General features: G+C 39.4%; 1 protein-coding gene across 2 annotated transcripts; it reads left to right on the top strand.

Moving 5' to 3' along the window:
- The first annotated feature begins 6,142 nt into the window (after positions 1–6,142).
- LOC131101454 (serine/threonine-protein kinase Sgk1) lies at positions 6,143–20,194 on the top strand. 2 transcript variants are annotated; one of them, XM_058046638.2, is made up of 13 exons: positions 6,143–6,385; positions 14,668–14,743; positions 15,298–15,376; positions 16,046–16,086; positions 16,173–16,230; positions 16,307–16,390; positions 16,483–16,614; positions 16,691–16,803; positions 16,921–17,044; positions 17,122–17,217; positions 17,295–17,450; positions 17,536–17,625; positions 18,655–20,194. In XM_058046638.2, exons 1-13 carry the CDS (start codon positions 6,358–6,360, stop codon positions 18,817–18,819), a joined length of 1,242 nt encoding a protein of 413 aa, XP_057902621.1. In that variant the 5' UTR covers positions 6,143–6,357; the 3' UTR covers positions 18,820–20,194. The 2 variants fall into 2 exon arrangements, with proteins under 2 accessions (XP_057902621.1, XP_057902620.1); XM_058046637.2 differs by lacking the exon at positions 6,143–6,385 and adding an exon at positions 13,638–13,845.
- The last annotated feature ends 183 nt before the right edge of the window (positions 20,195–20,377 follow it).

Here is a 20,377-nt window from a genome sequence, read left to right on the forward strand (position 1 = left end):
TCTCACATATACACTTACAATACACTACAATATCTATCTATCTAGTATATATATATACATATACATACATACATACATACATACATACATACACATACCTATATATATTTATATATATATATACACATACATACACACACACACACAAACACACATATATATGTATATGTATTGACTCTCTGACACGCTTATACAATAAAGTTTTATTCATTAATTCTTCTTAATTTATTTCAGACATGCATACTATGTTACATTATTCTTTCTCACATATACACTTACAATACACTACAATATCGATTTATATATATATGTATATATATATATATATATATGTATGTATGTATGTATAGTATGTATATGTATATACACATACATACACATACACATATCTATATATATTTATATATATATATATACACATACATGCACACACACAACACCTCATTACTACACATGTCTGAAAAGGAGCAGTAAGAAGCAAAGCTTATTAAATCCTACCCCTTCTCCACGCCATAGCAGTTGCCAATTCAATATGTGATTTTTTTCCACACATATAATCACATAATCTTACATAAGACAAAACAACAAAAGAAAATTGACATTTGACAGAAATTGACAGAAAATTGTCAGAAATTGACATAAAAAGGTGACTACACCATGGCAAGGTGACATTACTGACAACGTTTACGTGAGTAATTACCATGTTCTATAACCTGTAAAAACACTTCTGAGTATGAAGAGCGTATGAACAGGCTATTTTTGTGCAATACATTTTCCATTCCGCTCTGTCCTTGGGGGTAGACTGGCCGGATGCCCTACAAGAGTCCACCCTAAGTGTATGTCCTCATTACTGACGGAAAGGAAGTGACCTCATTTGTACGTCTGATCTAAACTTACTTTCTGTCCGCTCTTCCCGTCGGTACAACCCACATTAGACAACAGCTTTTTTTCTGACATTAACTTCACAGCGCCTGATAAGAGTTCAGCAACATGGGGTTGTGCCTTTTTTTTTTTTTGACAATGATGGCTTCTTGGAGGGAACGCAGTCCGACGGAGGTTACACTTGAGTACCTTTTTGTATTCAATCTTAATATACCGATTGAAGTGTCCATTAGGTGTCAGTAAGACAAGCGCCAGACAGTAATAATCACATCATAATAATAACACAGGCTACTGTTGCACCCGAGGTCACTTCCTGTCCTCCACATGTGAGCATATTTATTACAACACACACGCTTTAAATGGCTTATTTTCTCTGATTATAGCTATGATAATGGGTCCTACGAATGTAAAGGTGACTATATTGATATATATATAATATATACTATATACCATATTGATGTTATTTCATGTCTAGAGGACTCTGATCATGTTAAAATTGTATTTAGAAGACCGGAAACAAGTCAAACAAAGAATCCTACTTTACAAGGGATTACTGTATTTATGTATATATAGATTAACTGTATTATAAAAGGGGCGGCACAGCGGTCGAATGGTTAGCGCGCAGACCTCACAGCTAGGAGGACCAGGGTTCGATTCCCTAACCCTCGGCCATCTCTGTGTGGAGTTTGCATGTTCTCCCCGTGCATGCATGGGTTTTCTCCGGGTACTCCGGTTTCCTCCCACATTCCAAAAACATGCTTGGTTAATTAGTGACCAGTCCAGGGTGTACCCCGCCTCTCGCTCGAAGACAGCTGGGATAGGCTCCAGCACCCCCCGCGACCGTCGTGAGGAAAAAGTGGTAGAAAATGAATGAATGAATGAATGAATGTATTATAAAAGAGGCAATATACCATTGGAACAATTGTTATATAATAAATAAAAGGGTGTGATGTATTGTAGTGTGACTCAACATTTACTGGATCCCTTAAGGGTGGCCTGGTCTCTAAGGTGACTAATGTATCCTCTTTCTATTTGCAAGTCAGTGATAAGCTCTTCCAAGTCTAAAATGAGCCACTACTTAACTCCACCCTCACGTTAGGCCTCCAAAGGCCTAACAGTAAAACAATAACAACAAGCACTAATGTCAGGTTTTTTCGACACTTTCTTCACAAAACACCGCAGACAGTCAGCTATTAATATTTGATGGGAATAAGACTCTCGGAGTATGTCAGACAGATACACAGTACACACCTGACTGATCTAAATGCAGCATGACGGGCTACTAATCAGGTTAAAGATAGCTACCGGGGGAGATGGGGCTGTTGGCTTAGTGACCCACTGTACAGACAGTATGAACTCAATCCCTTACCTGCGCTGGCCTTGCTTGCTCCTACACACAGACACACACACACACACACACACAGCCAGTGGCATTGTGGAGATTAGTTGTTTGAACAACACTAAGGAAGAAGTGGGAAAAGACACCAAGCAATTTGCCTTGTGAATCAATAAAGTCTGTCCAAGTCTAAGTCAAAGTGGATTTCCTCACGTTTAAGTGAGTATAATATAGAGCAGGGGTTTCAAACACGCGGCCCGCGGGCCAAATGTGGCCCGCAGGACACTAGTTTGAGGCCCCCGCCTTGATATGAAAGTTTAATGTTTGATATGGATGCTGTATGGTATCATGTACCCAGAAAAAATTATTACGTTTGATTAATGTTCATGTTAAAGGTTAGATAACTGTTAATAGTTATCCTCCCTATCCGTGTGGAAGTGGTAAGTTTTTGGCTATTTAAGTTTAAAGGAAATAACTTGAAGGCTACCGTTTAGGTCGCTAGCGCTCTAGTTTGCGAGTTAGCATGTGTCTCAAGACCCTGCAGTTGCGCATTCATTCATTCATTCATTTTCTACCGCTTTTTCCTCACGAGGGTTGCAGGGGGTGCTGGAGCCTATCCCAGCTGTCTTTGGGCGAGAGGGGCGGGATACACCCTGGCCTGGTGGCCAGCCAATTACAGGGCACATATAGACAAACAACCATTCACACTCACATTCATACCTATGGACAAGTTGGAGTCGCCAATTAACCTAGCATGTTTTTGGAATGTGGGAGGAAACCGGAGTACCCGGAGAAAACCCACGCATGCACGGGGAGAACATGCAAACTCCACACAGAGATGTGGAGGGTGGAATTGAACCCTGTTCTCCTAACTGTGAGGTCTGCGCGCTAACCACTCAACCGCCATGCCGCCCCCAAAACGAGACAATGACTGATCATTTATATGAAAAAGGTCACATCTGATTCAACGCAGCCGCCTGTATTTCACACAGATTTGTGTCCCTCTTACGCAACCTCACCCCAATTTAAATAGTATGCAAATCAGTTCTGTCCAAGTGGTATGCCCAGATGGTGTAACATTGACGTGAGCACGATGACAGAGCCGCAATATTGTGCCACTTCTTATCCTCTGTGGCATTGAGGGGCGTATGCTGACTTTGGGTGAGAGGCAGGTGTACACCCTGGACTGCTCGCCAGCCAATCACAGGGCACATGTAGACAAACAACCATTCATACTCACATTCATACCTATGGACAATTTGGAGTTAGTCTCCAATGAACCTAAAATCCAGTCTCATCCTGTTCTCATGGACCCAGTCTTGTTCAGCTTGGTGTTCATCTTAGCTAAATCTGACCTCAATTATTACCTTATATAAGTAAAATAAATTCCCTTCTGATTTTTAGTTCATCTGCCACAGGAGACTCCGGTTTCTGTCGTCTTTTTGACATCATGGAAAGTAGATTGGTAGCCAACGGTTCTATTAGCTCTTTTTTTTTCTTTCATTTTACCTCCAGGGAAAGACCAAAGACCAAAAAGGGTCTGAAATAGCAGCTCTGCTCTATTTAACTGAACTGTTTGAATGCTGTTTGAGCAGCGGGGAAAAGACATTGGATTCTGATGTAAACTTTCTTTGGCCTTATGCTGCTGGTCGCTGATGAGAAGAGGTTATCTTGAGGTTACGGTTTATCAGCAGAGTAGGAAATTGTGCATCATAGACTTTTGATTCAGTTACAGTACAGACTGAATGTGTGCAGAAATGTACGACTTTAAGTGATAAGACAGAGAGCCTATAGCAATGCACAAAAACTTTATTAAAGAGGAACTTACAACCCCCCTGACTGGAAGTGTTACAAAAATGTGTGAGATGGCTTTCTAACTTAGTCGGAACTCTTTAGGAATAGCCCTTTACTGTTCAATCATGACAGTGCCCCAGTGGACAAGTCAAGGTCCACAAAGGCATGGCTTAGGTTTAGGTTTAGGCTCATATACACACCCAAAAAATTTGAAAAAAATAACCGAAAAAGAGTGGGAACTGTAACAGCTACAAATACGGGACTTTGATATGAATGGCATATCCCATATCATGTATAACAATCGACCCACTGTCGGTATAATGTGCAAGGCATGCTCTAGACCAGGGGTCTCAAACTCAATTTACCTGGGCGCCACTGGAGCTAGGGTCTGGACAAGGCTGGGCCACATCAGGTTTTCCAAAAAAAAAAAAACGCATTTATTAAAAACAGAAAAATATACACACTTTTTTAAAACATTCCACTGTTCTCAAATATCTTAATTTTTATTTTTCTGCACAAAATAAGATGAAAAATAAATAAACAAATCAAGAATAAAGAAAATCAATCGATCAGTAATAAATAAATATAATAATAATAATAAAACGGCAAATAATAAAAACTTAAGAAACCACATATAGTTGGTGGGTAGACAAATTATTTTTTTCAGATTAAATGAACAAACCATTATTAGAGCCCTGTAGACATGACAAAACACGACTATAGTCACATTTATACTCTTTTTATTTACAACATATTGCGCAACCGCAGGATCTTGAGACACATGCTAACTCGCAAACTAGAGAGCTAGCGACCTAAACGGTAGCCTTCAAGTTATTTCCTTTAAACTTAAATAGCCAAAAACTTACCACTTCCACACGGATAGGGAGGATAACTATTAACAGTTATTTAACCTTTAACATGAACATTAATCAAACGTAATAATTTTTTTCTGGGTACATGATACCATACAGCATCCATATCAAACACGCGGCCCGTGGGCCATATGTGGCTCGCAGGACACTAGTTTGAGACCCCCGCTCTAGACATTTTAATAACCTCCCACACCTCCCAAAAGGAGGTCAAATTCAATTCTCCGGGATCTATTGCGGCTCAAATTCTACCTCATTTGAACGTGACCTGGCCCATAAACACCTGCCAAATCTGATAGGCTTTACTCTCTGCATGTTGTTCTCAATTACGTTCATTTTGAAACTAATATTTGACCTCTGTAAGCTCTTGACCCACTTACAATATAAAACCTAGATTCATATTTCCATTCTGGGTTTCACACGTCAAAGCATACAGCTGTAGGGTTAAAAGGCAAGGTGACGGGATTATAATTACGCAATTATGATCCGGTCAGCTCCAAACTGAGTGGACTTGTACAGTAGGAGGTACAGTAGCTAGCCGCTAAACTGATTAGGATTTGATCTTAACCTTTAGTCGATCACATCAATCCAAATTTGACAATGACGTAGCATCACATATCAGGGTTGCAACTAACGATTATTTTCACTGAAGCTTGGTGTTTCGATTAATCGAGTCATTGATTACGCCCAAACAGTGAGTGGTTTGGTTGACAACTTATCAGTAAAGAGCCGATTCATGCAGTTATAAGTCTGTATTATTCCATAAACCTTGAAGTCTTAGAGGTGCCACAATATTCTACAGTCTAGCTATGATGCTAGAATATAAACGTGGTTGGGTACGTCCTATTTGAAACACTTTATTTTGCACACTGTATCCACTTTTAATATACGGTAATCCCTCATTTATTGTGGTATAGGTGAATTCTGCAAAGGAATATTCCTTATTTTATTATATTATATCATTCTGTTCCTCTAACACCTCAGAGACATTGAATGTGTCAGATGCTGATGAACAGCGAGTGCGTCACAGGTGCAAAAGTAGCCAATGAAAAGCTAACTATCTGTTCTCTCGCTTCCTCCTGTGGTTTTCCCTCACATGGAGACCGGCATCCCCATGGGACTCCCGTGCTCACAGGAGTCCGTAAGAGGACACCTGCCTTTTTGTTTTGTTCCAGGGTCAAAATAGGCGAGGCAGGTGCGTCACACATCTTTGGTTTCAGCTACTTTTTGTCGAACAGGGCACAGAAGAAGAATGAATGAAGAGGGTGGTGCAGCAAGGAAAGTTGTTTGCCTTTAAATTGAACGTTTTAAGCTGCGGCGAGAGCCATTGAAAAGGAGGAGAGAGAAGTAGAGAGAGGTGTGTGCGTGCACAGTCTGCGGTCACAGATATCTGGATCTGGATGCTCGGCTGCAGACAAATAATCTTCCGTCTCAGATCCGCCATAAGATCGCGTATAGTACTGTATTGGAGAAGAGATGAAGACTGGCAAGAAATCGATCATAGGTAAGTGCACCTTTAATTCATTGTCTGTGTAATGGGATTGTCTTAGTAGAGTCAGGTGCAACCTCGAAGACACGCACGCACCTTGAGACGAGCCCGGTCATGTTTACCTTGTACGTGAATCAGGTTACATAAGTAACGGCATTTCTGTGCCCTCAAATTGTCCAATTCCCTCAGTGCCACCCATATTTGTCACTCAAGGCCTGTTCTAAGACTGTAACAAGAACCAATGATTTTGCTGTTACACAGAACCCTGCTATATGTTTGCATAAGGGGCAGTTTGGTTTGAGCCCGGTGAACAAGTGGTCGCACAAATGTGCGATCGAACCTGTAAAAAAACAAGGAGCTGGGAGAGAATACCGGAATAAGAAAGGTGACCAGCTACCATTTACATATAGTCGTCCCTCATTTACCGCGGTTAATTGGTTCCAGATGATACGTCAGTAAATTTCCGCAAAGTAGTATTCAATATTAATAAATATTATTATATTTTGGTAGTTTGAGCATTGAAAACCTGTTTATGACTTTCTAAATATAGCATCTACATCCCCTATAGTCACCTTGACACGCCTTTGCTTACACTATATCACACCGGCTACAGGATCACTGCAGGGACAAGCTAACTAGTTAACCTCCAATGTATTTATTCTAAATTTAAGAGAGAGGGGGAACTGAGAAGGGAAGAAGGACAACGTAAGAAGGCAAAAATGTACCACTTCCACACTGAATGGGAGGAGAACTTTTTTCCAATCATGTCTATCATGCAATGGCTGACTTCATGCAGTATTAATGGCAAAGATGTACCACTTCCACACTGAATGGGAGAACTTTTTTTTTCAATCATGTCTATCATGCAATGGCTGACTCCATGCAGTATTAATGGCAAAAATTTACCACTTCCACACTGAATGGGAGGAGAACTTTTTTTTTCAATCATGTCTATCATGCAATGGCTGACTCCATGCAGTATTAATGGAAAAAATGTACCACTTCCACACTGAATGGGAGAACTTTTTTTTTCAATCATGTCTGACATGCAATGGCTGACTCCATGCAGTATTAATGGCAAAAATATACCACTTCCACACAGAATGGGAGGAGAACTTTTTTTTTCAATGTCTGACATGCAATGGCTGACTCCATGCAGTATTAATGGCAAAAATGTACCATTTCCACACTGAATGGGAGGAGAACTTTTTTTTTTCAATCATGTCTGACATGCAATGTCTGACTCCATGCAGTATTAAGGTACTGTAATGTAAGGTAATGTCTCATTAATGTAACATTAATAACGCTTAGTGACCAGAATGCTACGTGTGACTTGTCTTTTCAATATTTTAGGCAAATAATAGGCCGTAGTCAACAGCATTTGTTTATTACATTTTTTTTAAACGCTGATGTGGCAAGGGACAACTGTAAAACAAATCTATTGAAACGCCATTTATTACATAATCAATCTATTTTTATCAGATTTTAGAGTTACCAAACTGTGAATCAGTCCTACCTAAAACAGGAAATACAAAACACTAATTTCGAAACGTTCCTTGTGTACTATGTATGAATGTAGAAATGCTTGATTTACTGGCCTTAGATCTGTTTCCATGGAAAAACAGTTCATCCCTTTCTAGAATGGCTCACAAAAGACTGGCATCGGATAACAAGATGGTTTGTTTTCTTCCAAAATACAAGGGAACCTCAGTTGTCGGATGCCCCAGTTTTTGTATAATTCTGTTCATACTGAAATTTGACCTTGGTTATCGCACGCTGTCGTGGTTCCCGTACAATATTGCACATAACAAACTTGTATTCTACCCTTGTGTCATGTTGAATGTTGATGTGGACGGATGATACTTCCAGCATTGCCATCTTGGATCCCACACCTAAATACTACGATATAGCACCCCTAGCTTTGTCAACCCATCTATGACATGATCAGTGTTTCAGTCTGTAGGTCTTTGCTAACTAATGCAATTACACCACTGCTTTTATTAATAGTGTATGGTTGCAAAGTAACCCACAATGGAGCAAAGAAAAGTTGCAAGTGCCAACATTTTGATGTCGTCAGCTGATTTTATGGCTTCTCATCTGATCTCAATGTTGCCCATTTATAAGCATTTTGAATTGCTTTGTGTATGTAAAACTATTAATTGTTCCATAAGTGTTTTTGGGTGCCTGGAACAGTTTAATTTGATTTACATTGCCTAATCTGGGGGTTGCACAGTGGTCGAGTGGTTAGCGTGCAGACCTCACAGCTAGGAGACCAGGGTTCAATCCCACCCTCAGCCATCTCTGTGTGGAGTTCGCATGTTCTCCCCGTGTATGTGTGGGTTTTCTCCGGGTACTCCGGTTTCCTCCCACATTCCAAAATCATGCGAGGTTAATTGGCGACTCCAAATTGTCCATAGGTATGAATGTGAGTGTGAATGGTTGTTTGTCTATATGTGCCCTGTGATTGGCTGGCGACCAGTCTAGGGTTTTCCCCCGCCTCTCGCCCAAAGACAGCTGGGATAGGCTCCAGCACCCCCCGCGACTCTCGTGGGGATAAGCGGTAGAAAATGAATGAAAACTGTTTCAGTTCCCATACGTTTGGGTTTCAAAGGACACGCTCTGAACAGATTAATCAAGAAAAACATGGTGTCAAGAGTACAACAAAACACAGCAACAAACCACTTCTAAAGCTACACTAATTTTTCCGACTTCTTTAAGTCGTTTAAGTAATTATTCAGTTACATTGTCACATTTTATCTGCTGTTTTCTGTTATGCTGGATTTATAAGGACATGAACCCTCAGATGATAACAAGCTGCATCGAAAGGGGGGGAAAAATATGGTAATGGATGGCTATGCTGTATTTTTTTAAAGTGATGCATCATATACAATGTGTGTCTAAAACATCAAATCAGAGACAAAACATCCCTATGCTTCATTATCTGGTAAAAGAAATCCCAGCAATGCTATTCTAGTCATGGCTCCAAGAGCTAAACAGGATTGGACTGGACCTCCAGCCTGTGCCTCTAGTTTAGCGTATGTGAGAAGGATGCAGACAGCAAGTGAGAAAAGAAAAGAAACGGGAATTTTAGCAGGCTAGTTCAGTCGTGACTGCGTGGGTGTGAAGCGGAGGCACACGATCGTTGCTGCACCATCCAAAACAGACGATTAAATTACCAACATGGTCATTAAGCCAGCAGTCTTTCTGCTCAGCATGCAGTCGGGTTTGCCTGTGTGACTCATTCCTCTACCTTCTGCTGTCTCATAGCCGCAACACTGAGCAGCAGTACAGCAATCAATGCCAATAATTAAAGTCCAATTGCATAAGATTAATCTCAGCCTCTTATTAGAAAAAAAAAACTGCATGAGCAAGTGAATCGCACTAATGTCTCAATCAAAACAGGTTTATTATTATTAACTGAGTCCAAAACAATTTTTTCCTATGAAAATAATGTCAATCTGTTCCAGACACCCAATAATATAAACAAAAAAAATATTTCATAGAGAATAAACAATGCAAAATAATTCTCAATGATGAATGGATGGATCTTTGCTGGTGCAGACTACCTGGGTGGCAAGATTGAATTCAATAGTCTTTATCACTTTCTCATTAAATTGATTCAAGTTGTTTGGCCCCATGGTGGGTTATTACAATAAAAAATGCACATGCAGGTTGCTTTGCCCCCTCAATTTTTGACGAACTACAAAAAATTTCGCACAATCTAGACCAGGGGTCTCAAACACGCGGCCCGCGGGCCAAATGTGGCCCACAGGACACTAGTTTGAGGCCCCCGCCTTGATATGAAAGTTTAATGTTAGTGCGACCCGCGCAAGTTTGATATGGATGCTGTATGATATCATGTACACAGAAAAAATTATTACGTTTGATTAATGTTCATGTTAAAGGTTAAATAACTGTTAATAGTTATCCTCCCTATCCGTGTGGAAGTGGTACGTTTTTGGTTTTTTAAGTTTAAAGGAAATAAATTGAAGGCTACCGTTTAGGTCGCTAGCTCTCTAGTTTGCGAGTTAGTATGTGTCACAAGACCCTGCAGTTGCACAATATGTTGTAAATAAAAAGAGTATAAATGTGACTATAGTCGTGTTTTGTCATGTCTACATTTTAATCTGAAAAAATAATATGTGGTTTCTTAAGTTTTTATTATTTGCTGTTTTATTATTATATTTATTTATTACTGATTGATTGATTTTCTTTATTATTTTACATCTTATATTGTGTAGAAATATAAAAATATTTGATAACAGTGGAATGTTTTATCAGAGTTTTTCTTGTAGAAAATTGGAACCAAAGCGAAGTTTTTTTTTTATTTTTGTTTTTAATAAATGCGTTTTTTGGTAAACCTGATGCGGCCCAGTCTCACCCAGACCCGAGCTCCAGTGGCCCCCAAGTAAATTGAGTTTGAGACCCCTGATCTAGACAGAGACAGACAGTGATGATGATCACGTTATCACATGATGAGACGTTGTTAGTGCTTTTCTGTGATGCTGGGTGTTACTGTACGGGTGGTTACTACTGATTGTGTACACTACACCGTCATGGATGTACATACGTGTATGGAAAATCACTTTCGTCTTTCATAAAATGAGGGGAAACACAGTCACTCAGGCTGCACTGAGATAATTAACATCCCGGTGTGAGAGTTCAAGAGCTTTTTTACTAGCTCTGTCGGCAGGGGATTCTCATTATCCTTAACTGCTTGTCAGGAAGTGAGAGTCGGGCCTGACTTTCACGCATCAGTCACAAGATTGTAAAGGGTGGCAAAAAAAAAAAACAGGAGCAATTTTGTATAGGTGACATGAGACATTTAACAGGATATGTCTCCTATAGCCTACCATAGAGACCGGCCATTTAACTGGACAGCCCTCTGAAAACAATCCATGGCTTGTAACTGTGGTAGTATGCTTTATGGTAGTATCTTTATACCTTGACACTTTTACAGCATGAGAACAGGGACTAAAAGCTCTGTAAAACTTCAGTTGTTGTTGGATTTCTTGTTAAATTGTATTTTTAGAATGTGACGAGAGCCACAAATGGCCCCACAGGCCGCAATTTGGACACCCCTGGAGTAAGATATCCTTATAAAGAGCTCTGCGTGTTCGGAGAAGGTGTCATATAGTAGTACTAGTCAATAGATTGGATCTGTAAGTCTTGTGTTTCCACCACAGGGTGTGGTGTGTAGGCGGGATGACCTCATAGCAATACAACAGCGTTTAACCGATGAATTTAACAAAGACAAAAAAGAACACGCCATGGAGGAGTGCTGCAAGCTGACATTATTTCAACATTGAACATTCCTCTCTCTGTCGTAATCCACTATATTTTTCAGTGTATAGTTGTGACTTAAAGTGCTTAAAAGTGCTTAAGTATGGGTAATGTATGTGTACCAAACTGAATTGTTACTGTAATGGTAATGGTTTTATTTCATTTGAACATGCATCAGATTACAATTGAATGCATCACATAATCAGTTCACAGTTCCACATGTCCAAAAGGAGTAGGAAGAAGCAAAGCTTATTAAATCCTACCCCTCCATCTGGTACTTTTACAATCAGTAACTGTTACATTTGTTCACTTCCTGCTTTCCAAATATAGTTTAAGGGGTTTTTTTTTGTTTTTTTTTTAAACTTTTTTAATTTTTTGTCCCATACCGAAGTACGAGGTGATATGAGCATCCAATGACATAATGGGTACCATAGTAAGTGTCAATATAGTGATATATATAGCACATCATGACTGGTTCAAGACTCTTCATCCTTGTATTTAGCAAACATCAACTGCTTGTATTGTTTCTTGAATTGGCTCATCGTTGTGCATTGTTTGAGGTCCTTACTCAATCCATTCCATAGTTTGATTCCACATACTGAAATGCTATGGCTTTTTAACGTAGTCCTAGCATATAAGTGTTTCAAATGTAGTTCTTCCCTGAGATCATATTTCTCCTCTCTTGTAGAGAAGTATTGGATGACATTTTTAGGTAATTGGTTATTTTTATCTTTATGCATTATTTTAGCTGTTTGATGATTAACTATATCAGCAAGTTTAAGTATTTGTGATTTTACAAATAAGGAGTTAGTATGATCTCTGTAGGCGGCATTATGAATTATCCTTACTGACCTTTTTTGCAGTACATTTAGCGAGTGAAGATTGCTTTTATAGTTATTACACCACTGTTAGTAAGCAATTAATGTATATCTAATGTGTATCTCCATCCTTCACAAAGGGAAATACCATTTTAACATCCACAAACAATGCCAACGGTAAACAGAAGAGTTGCGTTAGCCTTAGCGTATGACAACATAACACGATGAGAACATGACACAAGTGAATAATTCAGATAAATGAGGCGAGAAAAAGCCTGGGAGGAGAGCTGGTGTCATGCAATCAGATCTGACGTGTTTCTTTTGTGTAAACCGATCTGAGTGTTTGCTCAGGTAGCTAGCCTTTCAGCTCCACTGCACCTGCAAGTTTCAACGGTTTGTGCCTATTTGTGCTGAAAAGTGAGCTTTACTTCCTGTTTCCACGATGCGCAACGTCTAACTGCCGTTTAAGTATAATACATGACTGCAGGCAACAACAACAACAAAAAAAACAAACAAGGAAATATAAAACCGAAAATGGGTTCTCCTCTGGTAGAACACAGACACATCACTCACTGGGTTGTTTGCAATGCAGATCTGTCATTCCATTCAAGCATTGCATTTGCATAATGGCACACTTATGTAACTTACAAGGTTAGTGGACCACATCCACAACAGCTGGACTACCTTGGCTTAGAGCGGGCATGGCGTCATCTGCGATTTCTCAGAATTTATGTAAGTCCTCCTATAGCAATGTCACCTTGACCCCATGGAAGGTATTGAATAAATAGCGCACAGTTTTTGTGCGCATGGATTAGAAACTGAAGTGTAATAAGTGAGGGATTTCACATTAATCTAAGTATTTTGCCTGCCTTTGTTTGCACCACGATGGCATAATTCAGTTGGAGGCTCCCATTGAAATAAATGAGAATCCTCACACTCCCACGTCTTCCTCCTACTCTTCATCCTCCTCCTCCTCCTCCTCCTCCTCCTCCTCCTCCTCCTCTGCAGTGAGCTCGTCATCACCCGTCTCCTGCAGCCAAGATATGGATGCAGAGGAATCCCGTGACGTCGCGCCCATTCGGTTACTAAGGGCGACGCCGGTGACGTCAATGGGCGTCACCACAGCCGGTACCACGTGCTTTGTATAAAAAGTGACTGGCTGGCGTCGGCCAGTCAGAGCAGAGCGCGGTCAGTTGAGCTCCGCGTGCGTCATTGGAACAACACGAGTCAATCGTTCGAGCTTAAGGAAATACTTTTTTTAAAATTATTATTATATTTTATTACTACTAGTTGTGGTTCTCAATATGGCTGTAACTGAAGCTGGATGCGATCTAACGTACTGCAAAATGAGGGGAATTGTTGCTGTTCTCACTGGTGAGCGACCCAAATACCTGTATTGTAATTTATGTCTTTATTTATTTTTAATTCGCCTATTTATTCATGCTAATCAAATGCTAATATAACATGTGGAGTTATGATTATAGAACACGTGTGGCCGACTGCGTTTCAGTTTTTCATTTATAGCATAATTACGGGTATAGCCGTCAAATGTAGTGTTTATCCATCCTAAGACTTTTGAATGGAAACTGATTTACTGGTGTCTGAATGAGTGACCCGAGCGGTTGCGTAACCTATAAGCCCGCAGCATTAAGAGGGTCGTGCAACAGCGCAAATCTGTCCTATAACAGGATATTTTGACCTAGCACATAACATGGTGTGTTTTTTTTACTTGTCCAAATGAAGGGGGAAACGTTATTGTGATGGAAAAATTTATATTTCACAGGTATAACATAGGTTACACACACCTACAGACCGCCATGCATACTGTGTGTTGTCTGACCCCTTTGTTTTGCAAAGGTAATAAAAACTGCCAGAGTTATGTATTTATTTCAGGTATTCTCTATCCTACTTAGGATGATAGAAATTTTTTCCACAACATATGTATATGTTGGTCTATGGCATACAGTCATTTATTAGGGTCACTGTTGATTGACAGACATCATTTAACAATATTTTGATTACAGTGATTGTGGTTTGAACCGTACTGTATACTACTGAGTGCTCTTTAAGCTTATTTTAAACTGTATTACAAACCATAACCACAATATAAACAGTGTTAAATGAATGCCTATATTAAGTGACCAGCAATAATGTTCGATTTCCACCAACTTCAATGCCTCCTATCCTCTTTTTCAGCTTTCATCAAGGAAAGAAAAATGGGTTTGAATGATTTCATACAGAAGCTGGTGTCCACGCCTCATATCTGTCAGCAGTGAGTACACCCATCTTTGGTTTTGGATAGAAATGAGAATTAAATATAATAAGAGTCAATTAGGCATCCATCAGACTACCCGCCCATTCCAATCATTGGACAATCTAATTTGCCACCTGAGAACATTCTGTGAAAAGCTTAATCTGGGTTCAAGAAGCCAGGGTAAGAATAGGTCTTTCATGATGAGCGCTTAGCAATCTCGCCACTGTGCCTAATCACCTTTACAGAAAATCCCGGGTGTCCCCTTTGGTAAACCAGTAATTCAATTGTAACGTCATATGTTTTGGGTTATCACTGTATCCTGAGTTAGCGGCTGATTAGGATCTAATATTGTAAAGAATAAACATGCAGCATCTGTGTCCTCCAAATGCTCTCAAAGGGGCCACATGAGTCTGCACAGAGCTGCCTTGTCATGGGTCATCCGCTTAAGCTTTTTCTCAGACAGGTTAACACAGATGAACCACGCGTAAACTCGACCTGTCTGGATGTTTCAGACAGTCGAATCACACCACAGCAAATGGAGATTAAAATGTAACCATCTTGTCTCTTTGCAGTGTTGAAGTCAACAACTTCCTGAAGATTGATGAGAATCAGAACGAAGAGGTTGAAAATAATCTACTTCCTGAAAGAACGGTAAGCGGGAATGGATTGATAACAGTCATGTGTTTTTTTTTAGCTCTGAAAATACAACAACAAAAAAAATCGGGAGGCAAAAGCCAAATTATTGCACAAATATTTTCATATTTAGAGCATAGAAAATATGTTTACAACCTTCTCAATCTATACTTTTTAACATTAGAGCCCTCTAGTCATGAAATAACAACTCTATACTATAGCCATTTAAGACTATGTTGCAATAAATGTGTTTGAGATGTGTGGAGGGCAGGAAGTGATGTCGTTGGTTCACAGTTGAGTGTTTTTATTATGATTATTATTGTGTTGATTAGTATGTTATTGTTATTATTGAGCCTGTTTTGAGATCATTCAAAGCTACCATAAAAGCCTGTTGTTCCAGCGATCAAGTCTGGTGCTTGTGTGTCATTACAGTAACTTTACTGACACCTAGCGACCAGACTATATATTAGCAACGTATTTGGCTGTGTCTTTGAATGTCTTATATTTGTAAATACACATATGTATTGACTAATAATGGGTTGTATTCAACAACAAAAGAGTGATTTATTCAATATTATATTTCTAAAATAAGCATAATCGAGTAAAGCCGTGAAATTGGAAGAGCAATTGATTGTACATATTGTTACATGCAGTCTACTCATGTGTTTCTCCATTCCTGTCCTTCAGATGTTCCTAAATTCGCAAACTTCACTGGCTGAGGACACTCAGTAAGTATCCACATATTTATTTCACAGCAATAACCACTAACTTGACAAAAAAAAGATCCTAAATCCCATTTACCGTGCCTCTACAGAATCAAACCATGTGACTTTGACTACCTCAAGATCATCGGCAAAGGCAGCTTTGGAAAGGTGAGTCTTTCTTGTGTGATGTTTATTTATAGTAGTTTCCGTCTTCTTATACTAACGTACATTTGCTTGGATGCAGGTTCTGCTAGCACGACACAAGGAGTCCACTAAATATTATGCAGTCAAAGTGCTACAGAAGAAAATTATCCTTAAGAAGAAAGAGGTATGATTTGATAAGCCTCAAGAACAAGCAGTTATGGTTGTAGTGATATTAAATAAAACACCATAATACAATTCCTTCTATCTTCCGTGCAGCAAAAGCATATCATGGCAGAACGTAGTGTCCTCATGAAAAACATCAAGCATCCCTTCCTGGTGGGGCTACACTACTCCTTCCAGACGACTGACAAGCTTTACTTTGTACTGGACTACGTTAATGGAGGAGAGGTACTTCAAACACAATTTCAGTTGCTATTGGCTATGAAAATCTGTAGATGTTAATAGTTATATTTGGTCTTTGTAGCTCTTCTACCATCTTCAGAGAGAGAGGATCTTCTTGGAGCCCCGAGCCAGATTTTATGCTGCTGAAATTGCAAGTGCACTTGGCTACCTCCACTCCCTACACATTGTGTACAGGTAATAATAAAAATGGAATGAGCTTACACTGCTCCCTAGTGGACAGTTGCTGTATATTAGCTGGGATCCTTTTTTTTTTTTTTTGGTTTGTTTATCATGTCCGCTTTTTCTTCACAGGGACTTGAAGCCTGAGAACATCCTGTTAGACTCACAAGGCCACATTGTCCTAACCGACTTTGGTCTCTGCAAAGAGGGACTTGAACCCAATGGCACAACAACAACATTCTGCGGAACGCCTGAGGTATAAATTTAAATACACATAACTTAACTTTGCTACCTGTGCACACACATGACTAATATTTAGGTGTCTTTTCACAGTATCTGGCTCCTGAGGTTCTCCAGAAGCAAGCCTATGACCGTACAGTTGATTGGTGGTGTCTGGGATCTGTGCTGTATGAAATGCTCTATGGACTTGTACGTACCATCTGAACATCTCTTTAAGCTCCCAATTGCTTGTTCATGCATTAATTGCATACCTTTGCATCACACAGCCCCCGTTCTACAGTCGCAACACAGCTGAGATGTACAACAACATCCTGCATAAGGCTCCTGTACTCAAACCCAACGTGTCAAATGCAGGCAGGGAGCTTCTGGAGGGACTCCTGCAGAAGGATCGCACCAAGAGGCTGGGAGTGAAGGATGATTTTGTAAGTGCACAAAGTTAAGACTACATCTTATTTGAAATTCACTAAGGACCTGAAATAATACATGGATGTGTTTTTTTTTTTGCAGTTGGAAATGAAGTATCACTCCTTCTTCACGCCAATCAACTGGGACGACCTGATGGCCAAGAAGATCACACCACCTTTCATCCCTTCAGTGGTATGTTCAGTATCATCATTAAGAGCAGGGGTCTCAAACTCAATTTACCTGGGGGCCACTGGAGCTAGGGTCAGGTTTAAAAAAAAAAAAAAAACGCATTTATTAAAAACAGAAAAATATACAAACTTTTTCAGTGCTTTGGTTCCGATTTTCTACAATAAAAGCTCTGATAAAACATTCCACTGTTCTCAAATATCTTAATTTTTATTTTTCCGCACAAAATAAGATGAAAAATAAATAAACGAATCAAGAATAAAGAAAATCAATCAATCAGTAATAAATAAATATAATAATAATAATAATAAAACAGCAAATAATAAAAACTTAAGAAACCACATATAGTTGGTGGGTAGACAAATTATTTTTTTCAGATTAAAATGAACAAAGCATTATTAGAGCCCTGTAGACATGACAAAACACGACTATAGTCACATTTATACTCTTTTTATTTACAACATATTGCGCAACTGCAGGGTCTTGAGACACATGCTAACTCGCAAACTAGAGAGCTAGCGACCTAAACGGTAGCCTTCAAGTTATTTCCTTTAAACTCAAATAGCCAAAAACTTACCACTTCCACACGGATAGGGAGGATAACTATTAACAGTTATTTAACCTTTAACATGAACATTAATCAAACGTAATAATTTTTTCTGGGTACATGATACCATACAGCATCCATATCAAACTTGCGCGGGCTGCACTAACATTAAACTTTCATATCAAGGCGGGGGCCTCAAACTAGTGTCCTGTGGGCCACATTTGGCCCGCGGGCCGTGTGTTTGAGACCCCTGGTCTAGATTGTCCGAAATTTTTTGTAGTTCGTCAAAAATTGAGGGGGCAAAGCAACCTGCATGTGCATTTTTTATTGTGATAACTAGTGTCCTGCGGGCCACGTGTTTGAGACCCCTGATTAAGAGCTTATGATGAAGGGAAAATGAAGTGCATTCAGTGCAGCACCAGTAACATAATATATGTATTTTGGCATAATAAACACAATCAGTGAACGAATATTAATTGATTTTGCAGAGTGGTCCCACAGACTTGCGGCACTTCGACCCAGAGTTCACCCACCTGCCGGTGTCCTCCTCTCTGTGCAACGACACCCTGACGGTGACCAGCAGTGTCAAAGAAGCAGCGGGGGCATTCCCAGGCTTTTCCTACGGTCCTCCAGAAGACCATTCCTTTATGTGAATACCAGTATACACACCTGATCTTTTTTCTCCCAGAAACTACAGAAAAGCTCTGGATTGAGAGTCTTATTTTGACACACTGCTGAAAGAGTCAAATCTTGAAGGATCTTGTACTCGTGTACCGATTAGACTCTCGTGTTACATCACATGGCTTTACCATTGAAAAGTGACTCCGTGTGCCAAGTACTGACGCCCTCTGGGGTCGCTTAGCATCACTCACTGGTGGCTGGACCTTACTTACAGCAAGGATGTGACACAAAGAGAAGTGCCTGAGGCTTAAAAAAAAAAAAAAGCAATTTGGACGGCGCCTGCAAGAGTCATCTTTTTTCAAATACTGTTCCACTCGGCTTTCGGCAGGGGCCGTTGAGGGTGAGGCCTTCATTCCACGTTTGCATATATTCATAATGCAATTTCATGTCATGTCAATGCTCTATTGCACGTACGGAAACATGGGTCAAAAAAAAAAAGAGGTGACTGGTAAGGATCAGATTATATCTTTACTTTGGACCAATTGTAACCTTTAACGTAACACTTTTTATCATTTCATCAACATCACTGTTTACCTGTTGAAATATACAATATATAGATTAAGTCTCCCAGTGTATATAGAAATATATTTAATTAAAATGTCATTGACTTAAGTCCTTTTCTGAGAGTTTTAATCTGTATATCTAATTTATTTTCATGATCAACCAGCAATAACATGTTTAAACGGTGTATAGCAATCATCTTCATTAGAATGTTTTAGAGTGAACATTCCAGACAAACTAGATACGTTACAGATGTCTTTGTATTTACTGTATGCATCACGTAGAGAAGAACTGTGAATGTTTTGTGCCTGTCCAAGGCGGCCTGACCCATGTAAACTGTGTGTACACTACATATCTATTTTCCATTACCTGTTGTTCCCTCCTTTTAGAGAATCTTTATTTATATAAGTGCTTCATTAACTTGACTAAGAACAACTAGATGGAGGAGGCTTTGGCAGTATAGCCGCAAGCCTTCTGCGTCACAGTTCTTAAATGTGCAATAAAATCATAGATAGAGGAATTATCGATGGATCTTCCAGCAGGATGGGAATAGTAATGTATGTAACATGATGCATTACTGTATTGAAAATGGATGATTTATTGTTTGTAGATATATTCAAAACGGATGCATGTAAAAGGTGCATTTTCAAGCCTGCTGAAAAAAAAAAGCACCCACCACACTGTTGTACATCATTTTCTTCCATATTTGGAAGCGTTATATATATTTTTCTCTCTTTTGTATTTCTATATGTATTTATTTTCTTGTCATTGCTACTGGATGAAGAAAATAATTGACATGAATTAAATGTAACCTAAAAAATTCTAAATAAAATCTCTTAACTAGAAGCCACTGTTGTCATTGTGCTACAAACAGGTACAGTGCAGTGCAGGTGCATTCAAAACAATGAATTACACTCACTTTCCAATATGTTTAAACTTCCAGTAGACAGCCAATTTCATACAAAAATATTGTTTTAAATAAATGAATCACAATGAATGAAAGTATATTGCTGTGTGTCACTATGCGTT

This window comes from Doryrhamphus excisus, linkage group LG7 (genome assembly GCF_037039965.1).
Source record: "Doryrhamphus excisus strain RoL-2023G ecotype Guam linkage group LG7, RoL_Dexc_Guam_v1.1, whole genome shotgun sequence".
Taxonomy (NCBI): Eukaryota; Metazoa; Chordata; class Actinopteri; order Syngnathiformes; family Syngnathidae; genus Doryrhamphus; species Doryrhamphus excisus.

Bases quoted from the DNA above. Each gene is read 5' to 3' on its own strand.
- LOC131101454 (XM_058046637.2), top strand. From the start codon at position 13,776: ATGGCTGTAACTGAAGCTGGATGCGATCTAACGTACTGCAAAATGAGG. The intron at 15,377-16,045 runs GTAAGCGGGAAT...CCTGTCCTTCAG, and splicing joins ATCTACTTCCTGAAAGAACG to ATGTTCCTAAATTCGCAAAC. The intron at 16,087-16,172 runs GTAAGTATCCAC...GTGCCTCTACAG, and splicing joins TCACTGGCTGAGGACACTCA to AATCAAACCATGTGACTTTG.